General features: G+C 48.0%; 1 protein-coding gene across 2 annotated transcripts in view; it reads right to left on the bottom strand.

Annotated features, from left to right (window-relative positions):
* Nucleotides 1–14,801, bottom strand: part of Sufu (SUFU negative regulator of hedgehog signaling) — a 68,293-nt gene that overhangs the window by 8,427 nt on the left and 45,065 nt on the right. Inside the window, exons 5-8 of one of the 2 annotated variants that reach the window (XM_059257023.1) lie at nucleotides 5,321–5,463; nucleotides 4,601–4,686; nucleotides 4,302–4,374; nucleotides 1,403–1,556 (exon numbers count right to left, since the gene is read on the bottom strand). In XM_059257023.1, the coding sequence (XP_059113006.1) occupies nucleotides 1,403–1,556; nucleotides 4,302–4,374; nucleotides 4,601–4,686; nucleotides 5,321–5,463 (456 nt within the window). Of the gene's footprint in view, nucleotides 1–1,402; nucleotides 1,560–4,301; nucleotides 4,375–4,600; nucleotides 4,687–5,320; nucleotides 5,464–14,801 lie in introns of both variants that reach the window. The other variant, XM_059257017.1, reaches the window with a different exon arrangement.

The following is a 14,801-nucleotide window of genomic DNA, read 5'->3' on the forward strand; positions in this document are numbered from 1 at the left end:
TCTAGTTGGCTGAGATAGGAGTCAGACAAGTTTAAGAATAGCCTGGGCTACACACAATAAGATTCTGCCTCCAAACAAAGGAAGAAAAGGTGGGCTGGTAGCACTAGTAGGGAAGGGATGACCATCAACTTTGCTGTGTGATCTGCTATTGACTACCTCTGCCGAATAAAACAAAACCAAAACCAAAAAACACCACCACCACCAATAAAAAAACAACAACAGTGCTGGGCATAATGGCATGTCTATAATCCCAGCACTGGGGAGTCTGAGGCAGGAAATTAGAAGCTAGCCTATGCCATATGGAGAGAGAGAGAGCTTGTCTGAAAAATAAGTAAACAATAAGTAAAATAACGATGATTGCAGCCGTGGACACGATCACCAACCTCGCCTTAAGCTACTCTTTTGTCAAGAGCAACTATGAACTGAGTGTGAACCCCTGTGACTCCTGCAGGAAAGAAGAGAAGGGGTCAGATGTTTGCATGAGGAGTTTGAGTTGTCCTTTCAGAGACCTTTATGAGCGTTCGCACACGGACGACGGCATGGAGTGTGGAGGTACAGCTCCATGGCAGAGTCTGTGCTTAGCTTCTCTCCCAGCACCAAAAAGAAAGAAAAAAGAAAGCCAGGTGTGGTGCTTCTGGAAACACAGCACTGTGGAGAAGCAGGAGGATCAAGAATTCAAGGTCATCCTTGGCTACATAGTAAGTTGGAGGGTCAGGTATTTTACTCAGGGCTGAAGACATCTTATTCTTCAATAAGCATGAGAAGATAGAAGAACCAAGAGGAGGGAGACTCACACATACATGGATGTAAATGGCTGCTTTTCCCTTGGCATTAGCTAGGGACAGCCTTTGCAAAAAAAACCACAAGTGCTTCTGTAGCCAAGACCAGCATGGGGAGCGTCCAACAGGACAGCCACATCCTCCTTGTCCGAGACTTCCCCGGAGGCAGTGGGAGCAGGGCGCCCTGCCACAGCCTCTTGAACCACAGTGTAGGGCAGTGTGGGGGCTCACACTCAGACCACTCTCACCAAAAGCCCAGACAGGCCCAAGGAGAGAGATCTTCAGGCTTGGCATGGCTGTTTGGCCGGAGCTGGGGCCTGTGTCAGTTCTGTGGGTGGTGGACATTTGCTGTCTTGTCTTTAGGTGGACTGTGGACTTTTCTGTTAACTGTTCCATGGCTCTCACTAACATGCATGACCTCAGATTCCAAGGAGCAGAGTATACACACAGTTCCCACTGGTGTGTTTAAAACACACACAGGAAACAGCTACAAAACGGCCAATAATGCTCATATAGTTCACCCACACTGGAAAAATTCATTTGTCAGAAAATAAACCAGAGTGGACCGTCTACTTAGAGACTCGTCCTGAGAGGCAAGGAGGAAGGCAGGGGAAGGCCCCAACCTTTGCCAGAGAGCCTCCGGGGCTGTGTGCCAATGCAGATGCTCCGGCTATCCTCATCGTCCTCGGGAGGTCGGCTTAGGTCGTCCCAGGCACACTTGGCACTGACACCGCTCAGGTTAGAACCGTCTGTCTCGATGCCTTTGTCAACTCTCTCCTGCTTGAAAAGAACCAAAGAGTCAGAGCTCCTTCAGAGAGCCGGTGGCCACGGTCACCAGCACCTACTCAGCCACTGCTATCCAGCATTAGCCTTGTAGGTGTGAGCGTGGACAGCTGTTGCAAGATCAGGGTCTCTGACCTTGTTCTCTGGTTACGTGCACAGTGGCTTCTGTAGCCCTGGACTCCTCTGGGGAACAGGATTAGGGGGAGCCAGGAGGAAGGAACATGCTGTGGGTGCTTCTTTCCCATCAACCCCCAGCACCACAGCCTTTGTGCCGCTTTCAACCCTGAGAGCCCTTGGAGATGATGCAGCAGAGACAAGATCTACTTCTCTCAGGAAAGGCATACGCCTTGCCCTCTCCTGATCTTCCAACAACCGTCACTGCCCACCCCACCTACAGGAGTTCGGGTGTGAGCCTGCCCGGACTCAGGAACTCATGCCTGCAGTTCCTCATTATAACAGCTAGAGGGGGCCATCACTCCAGAGCAGAAGTGCTCTCTGTCCATAGGTGCCAGCTAACTTTGGCAAAGAGCTCTGGATGGGGTTCTTTTCCATTTCCTGGGCTGAAATGGGGGGTCTGAAGGGCAGTGACCGTTGCATGCTTCCCCCAGAGGCTCTGCCTTTGTGTAGACATTGGCACTGCTCAGTCTAAACTTTCTCCAAATGGCCTCAAGGAAGAGTTGTACTCAAAACATGCCTGGGTTTTCTGGTAAAACACAGTTCTGTGGTGCTGAGCTTTGGATCAAAGGTCATCTGGAAGACTCTAGCAGCCTTGTCCATAAACAGTCATGTTGGCCAAGTAAACCTCCTGTGACTATGCACCTCAAAAGCCCACACTTCCCTGTGCCAGCCGCTCCCTCTCCAGGGCTCCCAGAAAAGGGCATTGTTCTTATGCCCTGGTCTCAGGTGGCCTCCTACCCATAAGCTACCCTTTCTTCTTTCTTCTGGGGCTGTCATCAGCCTAGGTGAGGCTGGCAGCAGGCAGGTGCTCTAGGCCTGAGCAGGGTCTGCTGGGGGAGAATCTGGGTTTTCTTTTTTTCTTTCTTTTTTTTTTTTTTTTTTTTTGAGACAGGGTTTTTCTATGAAACAGTGCTGGCTGTCCTGGAACTCACTCTGTAGACCAGGCTGACCTCGAACTTACAGAGCTCCGCCTGCCTCTGTCTCCTGAGCGCTGGGATTAAAGGCGTGCGCCCCCACCGCTCAGCCTGAGTTTTCTTACTAGTGACTCTCCTGAGACCCTCAGTGAGGCAGAGCTGAGGACAGTCGGTTCCTGGCCCCACTAGTCCAGACAGCTTATTTTCAATGTAAAAAGGAGGAGTTAAGGCCCATGACTGCTATGGTAATCCCAGCTACTCAAGAGGCTGAGGCAGGAGAAGAGTAAATTTAAGGCCTGCTGGGGTGCAGAGTGAATTCAAGCCCAGTCTAGGCAACTTAGTAAGAACGCATCTCAAAAAGTAAAAAGGGGTTGAGTACTTGTCTCCTATGCACGAGACCCCAGATTTAGCGGAGAGTGTCAGAAAAAAAAAAAAAGGTAGTGGAAGGGCCTGCCTGTTTAGGCACACAGCTGGTTAGTAGTAAACTAAGATCAAAGGACTACGAACCAGCTTTCAAAGCAACTAATGGCAAACAGGCCCCAGAGAAGTATAAGCAAGTACACCGAGCCATTGGGAAAGCAAGGTACATTTTCTCCCACTCGCTTCTTGCTTGATGGTAATGACCATAGACTGCTGTGGGTCCTGCTGACTGGGGTCTCGGAGAGCCCGCAGTGCCCCACGCTGGATCCCAGTGTGGCTGCAGAACACGGGCTTAGGGACAGAGCCTTCATGGCTTCTGGCTCTTGCATTAAGCAGACACGACACAGAAATCGAGTTCAAAGTAGAGATAACAAAAGATCCTGGCAGCAGTGTGAGCATTTCAGGGTTAAAGGGACCCGGAGAGTAGAGGAGCCTCATCTGTGAGTGAAGAGCATGTGTGCCCAAGAACTCACAGGTCAGCGGCAGCCGACTTACATGCCTCTTCTCACCTCTCCCTACTGCTGGACTTGAAATGCCTAGTCGCTGCTGTGGCCTGCCGGAGCCTTACAGAAGACATGGAGGTTCAGAGATGGCCATGACCTCTGGTGGCACAGTGATCAGGAGTCAAACACAAGGCAGACATATGGTCTGCTGCTTCTGCCCCTGCACAGCATCCAAGAAATGCAGCAATTCTCCGTGGCTTCCAAAATCCAGCTGGGTGCCAAACAAGCATCTCTTCTAAAACACCCAAGTTGACAGTGCACTGTCCAGGCAGCCACAGTGGGGTCTAAGGACTCCTTCACAATGACAGGATCATTAGACCAATCAGCACTCCCCCTGCAGCTGGCCTGTGGGGTTAACACAGCCTGGGCTGCTCCTGACATAGGGAGATGGCTCCCTGAAAACGTGTGCTAGGAAAAGGGAGTAGGGCAAGGAAGCAATATTCCTTATGATTACCTTCCTTTGTTAGTGGTGGTCGAATTTTAACCTGATACATAATTCACATACAATAAAATCCATTCTTTTTAAATGCACACATGCATGTACCAGGCTTGCCTTTCTGGGCTGAACTCTGTTTTCTTATATGGGATGCAGAGTTCAGGGACCACGTCCCAGACCGTGCCATAGTTTTACTGGCTCACACACAAATCTCCTCCATTTTCTCAGGATGAAAGCCAGTGTTATTTGGTAGAGGGTGCTAGCAAGGTTTTCCTCATTCAAGACATACTTGCAGGTGTGGATCGATCTCAAATATGGTTTCTCCCCTCCGCATGTCAGTTATCAGCCAGGGACCACCAGCACTGTGGACAAGGAGAGACAGTGGTAACTGGGGGTCTGGACTGATCATCCGTCAACAGCCTTTCTTGTTTGCTGTCCCAGAGCACACAGGGCACTGCTAGTGGTCAGGGACCCTAGAGAAATGAGTGCCCCAAACAGCAAAGCAAAGGCCCCTCCAAGTGGGTGGAGGGCGGACACCCACCCCAAGGCCCAGGGCCCAGGCCTCCCCCGACAAGGACATGTACTCACACAGGGACTGTTCTCAGCAGTTCCAGGATGCCTTGCCCATTCCACTGCTGGGCCGAGTGCAGCTCCTCAGTGCAGACCCCGACAATCTGCGGCCCAGGACAAGACGTCGTGTTTCAATGGCCATCCCTCCTAGATGTCTAGCTATCCAGGCTCTCTCAGGGATATCTCAAGGAGGGGGCACACAGGTACAGTTGGTGTCTCTAGGCTGGTGTTCCCAAAACGTGATGACTCCCTTAGGAGGTGCTACCTAGCTGGGAGGTCCCCGAGTCCACAGATGGGCACTGAGGCCTAGCTCTTGGCTACAGAAGGCACTAAGAGCAGCTTGAGCCACATCAGGGTAGGCCCTCGCTCAGTCCAGGTGTTTAGAGGCAGGGGTGGTCCGGCAGCGGCTCCTACAAGAGCTACATCTCTGTGTCACTCTCTAGGCCACCAGTGAACCTTCACCTAGCCCTCATTAGAACTGCAAGCAAGCATGGGCGGCGCTGGGAGATTCACACCCACTGGGGACATAGGAGGGAAGCCTGGAGCTGGCTTTCTGATGTTCCTCTTGCCTCAGCCATTGCAGAGGGTGAAATCAGACCATCTAAATCTAGACAGACCATCGCAGGGAAGAGAAGACCAAGAGGAGCCTCCTGCCCCTCCACTTTCCCTCCCCATGTCCCCTCTGTTCTAGACTTTTCCACAGGGATGAGATGTCTGAAGCCTCTGGCAGCACCTCACCTGGAGGAAGGTAACCACCCCAAACGGGGTCTGTACAGGCTGCATCTGTGGGTCCTCTGTCAGCAGCATGTGCTGGATCCTTGACTCACTGTTATCCAAAGGGCTGTGCCAAGACACGTGGTCCCCACTACAGAAGGTATTCTCTGTGGAGAGACAGGAGGATCTTCAGCATTTGGATCCAGACCTGGAATCTGCCCTGAGACCTCAGAAGCCCAGGTTGGGAGGCTCCCCAGCCTCCTAGAACAGCCCGATGAGCCCACTCCCAATACAAGCAAAGAATTGCGGCTACTCCCAAAACACCAAATGGTCTTCGATGTGTTTGCCTTCACTGGAAGCCTAGTGGTGTGCATGCTCACTTGGCCCAGGAAGGCCAAAGACTTCTAACATGCGCTGTGCTTCTCCAGTACTGGGGAAAGGCATGATCAAGTAGGCCAGGAATGAGGTGCTTTCCATGGGGCCAATGGACCAGTGGCAAGCAGGGAAGCTGCAAACAGTGGGAATTCTTGGAAAAAGTCCCCGGGATTTCTGTGTTGGTGAATCAGTGCAGAAAGGGAACACTCAACCTCAGAGAGCCTTGGAGATCTGCTGCCGGTTTCCCACAGGCAGATTTGGGGATTTTTGAGGAACACTGGAGACTTGGGGTAAATGTAGGTCAGGACAGTGCCTTGCACACCTCAGTATACTGTACTGCTAAGGAATGGCTGCCTCTGTGAGAACACAGTAACCTAGACTCGGTACTATGCTTCACAAAGGCCTATTATAAAAAAAAAAAAAAGGGGGCGGGAAGGTGCCAGGAGTGACGGGCACGTGCATGTAATCCTAGCACTCAGGAGGTTAAGGCAAGAGTTGAGGCCAGCCTGGGCTAACTGCCAACACTGTCTCAAAAAATAAAAGCAAAAACCAAACAGAACATGTTTCCGGTGGCAAACCCACCGGGGAACACTCCATGCAGCACAAAGCGCCCTCCCACCCCAACTCTTGTCTTGAGTACTCCAAGTGTGCTGCATTTACCGGTTCATGAGCACCGACAGGTTCCCAGGCTGGCCTCAAATTCCCTGTGGAGCCGAGGATGGCCTCAGCCTTCTGAATCTCCTGCTTTCACCTCCAAGTGTTGAGACTACAGGCGTGCCGCCACACCTAGCCGTCGGGTCTTCTAAATGTGCATGGGGGTTTTGACTGCATGAATGTCCGCGCTCCACTTAGGAGCTCGGTGCCCTTGGAGGCCAGCAGAGGGCATCAGATCCCCCGGAACTGGAGTTTTAGACGGCTGTGAGCTGACACATGGGTGCTGGGAATCCAACCTGGGTCCTCTGGAAGAGCAGCCAGTCCTTTTAACCATTAAGCCATTTCTCTAGTCCTGACCACACCCAGTTTCACGTGGTGCTGGTGAGAGCCCCGGGCTTTGCACATGCTAGGCGAGCACTCTACCAAATGAGCTACATTCCCAGCTTCCCTCCATTTTTCCCTTTGAGCGCACATGGAAGAGCTGATTTTCCACACTTCACTCATTTACATACCTCAGAGCGCATTTCACCTCTGCTTGCAGAGACCCTCCTTTGCTAAACATCTGTGTCATGTGGCGGGCAGAACACTTCACACACGGCAAGCCTGCACACACCAGCCTAAGCCTGGAAGCTCCTGCCCTTGGTTGTCATGTCTTGATCTGAACTCTGATTCTTTCTGTGTCACTAATACTACCCAACCATCTTTCCGAGGCAGACACAGGAACAGGCAGTTGTCCACACCTCAGAAGTGTTCATTCAGGAGGGAAAGGAAGGACTGTTCCTCCAGGAGACCCAGCAATAAAGTGGAGGAGGAGAAAGTGGGCTAGTGAGAAACCCTTAAGTTTCTCGAGTGTTTGCATATTCCTGAACCCTTCTCTCCCTTCACTGCCGTGTCTGAAAGTAAGAAACAGCATGAGAGACTAAACTAATAATTACAAACCCTCACCAGACACCCCCCTACAATCTAGACCCCACTGACACCAGACACTTAGAGAATTTATGATGATTTTTTCACAAGCCTATCCAAAAATGAAAAAGAAACACTTCTCAATTCATTAGATGATGCCACTACTATCCTGATACCAAAATCAGACAAGAGAATTTAAGCAAAATGCAAAAAGGAAACCCCAGACCACTATCACTTATATATATAGGAAAAAAAAAATCCCAACCAAGTATTAGCAAGCTGAATCCAGCAACATAGAAAAGAGGTTATATACAAAGACCGAGTGGGATTCATCCCAGAAATCCTAGCTTGATTTAAGAATCAATATAACAGGACTGAGGCTGGAGCTCGGTTGATAGTGTTTGCCTTGCACGTATGAAGCCCTGGGTTTGATCCTCAGCGTCACCCAGGTGTGGTGTTGGATATCTGTGATCCCAGCACAAGGGAAGTAGAAGTAAAAGAAATCAGAAATTCAGGGGTGAAATGGCTCAGTGCAGAAAAGGCTTGTGTGGTGAGCATGACTACCTGAGTCCAATCTCTGGAACCCACAGTAGAGAGAGACCGGAGCCTGAAAGCTGTCCTCTGCCCTCCAGGTATGTGCCATGGCACATGCACGCTCACACTCACACACACAGACATCATATTATATAGACAATAATAAAAACCGAAAGAAGAGAAGAATCAGGTTCACACAGTGCATTTAACGAAAGCATGGGCTGCAGTTCCAGTCTATAGGAATAAAGATTAAGAAACAAAAGGATAACACAACACTGTTGTCTCTGAGACATGGAAAAAGTCACAAAATCCAACACCTTTTCATAGTTAAACAAAACACACACTTGTAACCAGGAAGAAACGAGAAGGTTCCCACTCTGACAAAGACATCTGAAAACCGGCGGACACTGAACTCGATGGTAAATGAGTAGTGACTCATTTCCATCTTTGGTCAAGAGCAAGACAGATGTCCACTCTTACCACTTGTACTCATCATTGCAGTAGAGGGTCCCCACAGGAAGCTTGGACACACAAAGCAATAAAACACATCCAACTGGAAAGGAAGCGGTAACCTGCCTCTGTTCACTGATGACAGGGGCTTGTACATGGAGTATTTAGAATGCACTAAAAAACTACTAGAACTACCACACATTTATAAAGGCTGCAGGGTATGTAAGCAATGTACACAAATCATTTTTATTTCTAACTACTAAAAATGAACAAACAAAATGAAAATAATAAAACCAATTTCTTTACAATAGCACCCACAAAAATATACTACTTGGAATCTATTTAACAAGAGAATTAGAAATGTGTATGCTGAAAATTTGAAAGAAGTCACAGAAACCCCACACAAATGCAAAGCCATCCACTCAGAGGACAATACTGTTAGGAGAGCAGTACTCCCCAAATCTTCTACGGCCAGTACTGTTAGGAGAGCAGTACTCCCCAAATCATCTATGGCCAGTACTGTTAGGAGAGCAGTACTCCCCAAATCTTCTACAGCCAGTGCAGTCTCTAGTGAGACCCCCATCTAGAAAAATAAAATAAATAAGTCAATTATGCTAATTTTAATAGAAAAAAAAAAAACAAGGACTAGGATGTATCTCCAGGAGAACACTTGGGTGCTGGAGATGACTCAGCAGGGTGAGCACTGGGGTGCTGGAGATGACTCAGCAGGGTGAGCACTTGTTGCTCTTGTAGAGGACCGGGGTTTGGTTCCCAGCACTTACATGGTAGGTAGCTCACAGCCATCGGTAACTCTAGTTCCAGGGGATCCAAAGCCCTCTTCTAATCTCAGAGGGCACCAGGTATGCATGTGGCACATACACAGACATGCATGCAAGCAAACTGCTCATATACATAAGAGAGAGAGAGAGAGAGAGAGAGAGAGAGAGAGAGAGAGAGTAGTTTCCAAGTACGAACAAGGTTCTGAGCTCAACTCCTGGAACTGAAAATAAATAAACAAACAATAAACAAGGAAAAGGAAAGAAGAACAAAGCCGAAGGACTTAATCTCCCCGATTTTATTGTTTGTCTGTCTTCGCAGTGTGCAGAATCCGTCTCCAGCCTTCCACCATCCAGTGCTCCCTCCACCAGCGAGCTGGAGCTCAGCCCGGCCCCCCATGCTAAGCTTGCTCTAAGGCTACACAGCCAAGGGAGGAGGCTGGTCCTGCAGAAGGAGAGATCAACCCAACCAAGCGGGAGGACAGGAGTAAAACTGCACACTTGGGCCATTAACTGTGACAAGGGTGCCAGGACAACTCAAGGAGGGACAGTCTCTCCAGCAAACGCTGCTGAACAACCGCCATCCAAATTCAAAGACTCAGATTGGATCTCTTCCTTATACCATAAACAAAAAACGGACTCAAAATGGATCACAGACCTAAGCGTGCTAGTTAAAACAAAGTGTCCGATTAGGCGACAGTTTCCTGGATGTAATACTAAAAGAACAAGCAACAATGGATAGACAGATTGAACTTCATCAAAATTAAAACTGCTTTGTGCTGTAGACATTACCATCAAGAAAGAAAAAAGAAATGCAAATCAAAACCACGCCCACTTCACACCCATTAGAACGGCAATTATAAACAATAACAAAACAAATCCAGAAAATGACAAGGATTGGGGACTGATGTGGAAAAATTAGAGCCCTTGTACCCCGCTGATGGCAAAGTCAAACAGTACAGCTGCTATGGAAACAGTATGGCAGGTCTTCAAAAGCTAAGACACAAAATTACCATATGATCCAGCAATTCCAATTTGGGGTACAAACTCCAAAGAACAGGCAGGGGCCTGAACAGATCGTGTGCCAATGCTCACAGCAGCGTTATTCACAACAGCAAAAACGTGGAAGCCATCCAGATGCCCATCAATAAACTAATGAACTAACCAAATGGGTAATTTGCATAAAATGAAATATTATTTGGCTGTAAAAAGATAGATATTCTAACCTATGCTACAACATGGATGAACTTCGAAGACATTATATTAAGTGAAATCAGTCAAAAAAGGAAAACTGACTCATGATTCCACTCATATGAGGAACCTGCCCCGAGTAGTCAAGTTCACAGAGACTGAGTAGAATAGCAATTGAGGAATTGGTTTAATGATATAAAGTTCAATTTGGGGAGATGAGAAAAGTACTCAGGATGAATGGTGGCAATGGCTGTACAGAACCGTGAACAGGCTTAACACTACTCAAGTGTTTTAAGATAGAAAACTTCATGTTATTCATATTTAAACACAATTTAAAAAAAAGACAATCCAAGGGCTGGAGAGATGGCTCAGCTGTTAAGAGCACTTGCTGCTCTTCTGGAGGACCCAGGTTCAATTCCCAGCACCCACATGGCAGCTCACACCCGTCTGTAACTCCAGTTCCAGGGCTTCTGACACTCTCACACAGACATACATGCAGGCAAAACATCAATGCACATAAAACAAAAATAAAAAAAAATTAAAGAAGAAAAGACAATCCAAAGAATGGAAAAATACTATCAAGCCAAAAACTTGATAAGTGCTCATAAAATATAAAGTCATTATTGTATCCACAATATGTAAAGAGCTCTTACAACTCAATAAGAGACAAATAATTCAATTAAAATTGGGCAAAGGATCTGAATAAATGTTTTTTCAAAGAAGAAACACAAACAGCCAATTAGCACGTAAGAGGAGGTTTCATATATTTAAAGAGGAAATCAAAGCCAAAGCCACGAGGAGATGCCACTGCTTCATATACCGGCGAAAATGGTTAAAAGAATGTGACAGATCAGGGCTGGGGAGAAGGCTCAAAGCGCCTGCTATAGAAGCATGAAGACTTGGGTTCAGTGGCTCAGGCCCCGGGGAGAGCTGGGTGTGGCAGCCAGTGCCTGTAATCCCAGCACTGGGGAGATGGAGACGAGGCACGCTAGTGTTCTAGTGTTCGCTGCCAGCCAAGCTGAGCTGAGCTGAGCTCCAGGTTCTTGGAGAGACCCTGTCTCAAACAACAAGGAAGGGCTAGAGAGATGGTTCAGCGGGAAAGAGCACTTGCTATTCTTTCAAGGACCCAGACTCAGTTCCCGGCACCCAGATTGGGAAGCTTGCGGACCTGGGTTTGATCCCCAGGGTAGAAGGAAAGAGCTGATTCCTGCAGTGGCCCTCCAGTTTCCATGTGTACGGTGGCACGTGCATACATTCACGAACACACACTCTCACACACTTGCTTGAGTGCACACGCACACATCAATGAATACAGTTTTAAAAATTACACTAGGTACAAAAAGCTAGTCACAGAAGACCATGGGTTTTTTGTTTGTTTGTTTGTTTGTTTTTTTGTTTTTCGAGACAGGGTTTCTCTGTGTAGCTTTGGTGCCTGTCCTGGATCTCGCTCTGTAGACCAGGCTGGCCTCGAACTCACAGAGATCCACCTGGCTCTACTACCCAAGGGCTGGGATTAAAGGTGTGCCTCATCACCACCACCCGGCAACACTTGCTAACATACTTTTTACCCACATCAACTTTAAAAACATTTTTTGTTTGTTTTTATCTGACATGTTTGCCTGCATGCATGTACATGCACCGTGTGCACGAAGTGCCTAGGGACCAGAAGAAGATGCTGGATACCCTAGAACTGGAGTCAGAGATGGTTTTGAGTGTCATATTGATGCTGGAAACCAAACCCGGGTCCTTCGGCAAGAGCAGTAAGTCCTTCTAACAGCTGAGCCAGCTCTCCAGCCCCTAAACAAACCTAATTTTACTCCAACCTACCTTTTCTTCAGTGCTGGGATGGAACTCAGGACTCACACATTAGGTACATACTCCGCCACCAAACAGTCTCATCCCAACAAGTTTATTAAGACAAATAAAAAACGCTTTTATCATCCCACTACATGGAGAAAATAAGGTGAAGATCAGATTGCTGCTTACACTCAGTAAGATCTGACAGTTTCACGACAACACCGTGAAAAAAACTTATCCTGTCTGGCTGACACTGTTGCCAGGTTATTGAAGAACAGACATAAACATGGTCACAATGCTGTGTATGGATTAAAGTCACACTAAACCCAGACAAAATCAACAGGACTTAAAGAACTTGGAAGAGAAGAACATCTTCACTATTTATATTTCTGTTACTGGATGGCCTGTCCAGTCAGTCACAGACTAAAATCTGCTGCCTCTAAGGGCAGACCCTGGCACGGTAGTGAATGCTGGAGTTTGGAGGCCTCTGGCCCTTACCAGTTGTAACCGCAGGCGAACTGCCCAGTCACAGCGTTTAAGCTTGTTTCCTGCCCTGTATTTGATGTAGGACTGCAATGTGCCATTATTTCAGTGCTGGAACACCACAGGACTCCCCCATCTATGTGTACTAGCCAGAAAACAGGGCCGTCACTGAGCCTGTAGGAAAAGCAAGAGCCCAGTAGATGGCACCATTGCCCCTGATTTATCAAGCAGATGGCCAGACCTTGCAGGCTGGTCTTACTGCTCAGATGTCTAGTCTGAACCACACAAAGCAGGCAAGGATTGAGACTGGACACAGGGAAAAGGCTGGAAAGGTTTAGAGCTATGACATTTTATTAACTATTATTGAGACTGATTTAAAAATAAATGGCTGCAAACCCAGACTGTTTAAATAAGAATGATCAAATAGCACTCTGCTCAGGCTTAACTTAGGAAGTAATGAAGCGACCCTGAGGCAAAAGGAGTCCCAGGCCGAGTTGCAGCTTTGGGTCAACACACTTCACCCTGAGCACGTGTGTGGTCCAGACTGCAGAAGGTACGACTGAATGAAGAGGAGCAGAGCAGAAAGCCTAACTCTGCAATGAATGTGTAGAGCGTGACACACTCACAGAACCTTCCAGGGAAAGGCAGGGTCCACAGTGGCAAGAAACGGCCTTTCTTAACAATGAAAGAGCCTTGGTCACAGTTTTCAAGCCATGGACAAAGCCACAAAGGGCTCATTCTTGAGTCCAGCCTGGTCTTTATGCCCTGGACGCTTGGCCCTATTCTGTGGAAGGCCCCACAGGTCTCAGCACTAGGCCTCAGAGCCTGCCCCAGGAAGCTCTGGCCCTTTAGAGGGGTTTTCAAATGCTAATAAAGCCTTGGTCAGAGGCCCAGCTGTCCAGCCAGGGGTTAGAGGGGATCATTCCCTCTCTGGTTCCCTAAATCTCCTCACCAAGAGAAACTGGAAATCCCTGGGGGTCTGTAAAAGGCCATTCCTAGTGGGGGCTGGGGAGTGGTTTTCCATCTCTTCCTTCCTGTGAGCCCTCAGGATACGTGAAAGACCACCATCAGCCACCAGAGCTCAGTCCTCCCTGAACGCTGTGCACGCAGGGTAGCACAGAGGCTACAGAAAGCTACAGTCAGGGCTGCCTCTGCTTGAAAGGAGCCATGACTCCACACAGCACATCCTTCAGTAACAACTCCTCACGGTGAAACCTCTTAAAACTCTGTGTGTGAGTGTGTGTGTGTGTGTGTGCGCGCACACGTTTACAAGCCTAGTCCTGAACGGGTGTGGAAACTCACGGGCACCTCAAACTGACCCTCATCCCATCCCTACCTCGCTCGAGTTCAGCTTCAGTCACAGTGGTCCTGACTGGCCCGGATATAATACATTAACAAAATCTAGGGTAATGGGTTACAGGAAAGGGTATTGTTTGAAAAATAACTAGCCCTGCCTTTGAAACACTGAAAAAAAATGAATACATTCTCCAAGAGTTCCTAATTCATCCCAACCCTGGAGCATGATGGGTGGGCTGCTTGTATTCTATGTAAAAGTACAGTTCCACTGGTCTACATGGAAAAAGTACAGTGTGCCCCCCCCCCCCTTCAGAAGTAAGGTGCTCACAGTGCAGACAGGAAGATAGTGTTCCTTCTGGGGTTTGTGTGGCCAGAGCAAATGTTCCTTTCTCCAAGTACTGTTCTGAGGACCCTAGGATGATCATGAGCTTTCCAGGAACAGTATCAGAGCAAGAAAATTGTAGAGGGCCAACAAACCTGAGGAACCTACATGGTAGAGAAAAAAAGCAATTCTCCCCGAGTTGTTATTTGACCTCCATGTGTGCTTTGCACTCACACCCCCCATACACATATACACTCACACACACACACACACACACACACACACACACACATCACACACACACTCACACCATACACACACTGTGCAGGATATTCATTTACACTGTGTAAAGATGTGTCACTGTGATTGGTTTAATAAAAAGTTGATTGGCCAATAGCTAGGCAGGAGAGGTTAGGCGGGACTTCTGGGCAGAGAGGGGAACTCAGGGGATGAATCTAGGTGCTTGGATTTCACCAGCAAGACAAGGAGGGAGTCAGATGTACAGAATGGAGAAGAGGTAAAGAGCTATGTGGCAAAACACAGATTAATAGAAATGTGTTAAATTAAAGAGCTAGTCAAGAGCTTGGCCTAAGCTAAGTTCAAGCTTTCATAATTAATAAGTCTCCATATCATTATTTGGGGGCTGGTGGTCCAAAGGAAGTCCAACAAGAAAGTCCAACTAACTACATACACACACACACACACACACACACACACACAC

Source organism: Peromyscus eremicus, chromosome 1 (assembly GCF_949786415.1).
Source record: "Peromyscus eremicus chromosome 1, PerEre_H2_v1, whole genome shotgun sequence".
In the NCBI taxonomy this organism is placed as follows: Eukaryota; Metazoa; Chordata; class Mammalia; order Rodentia; family Cricetidae; genus Peromyscus; species Peromyscus eremicus.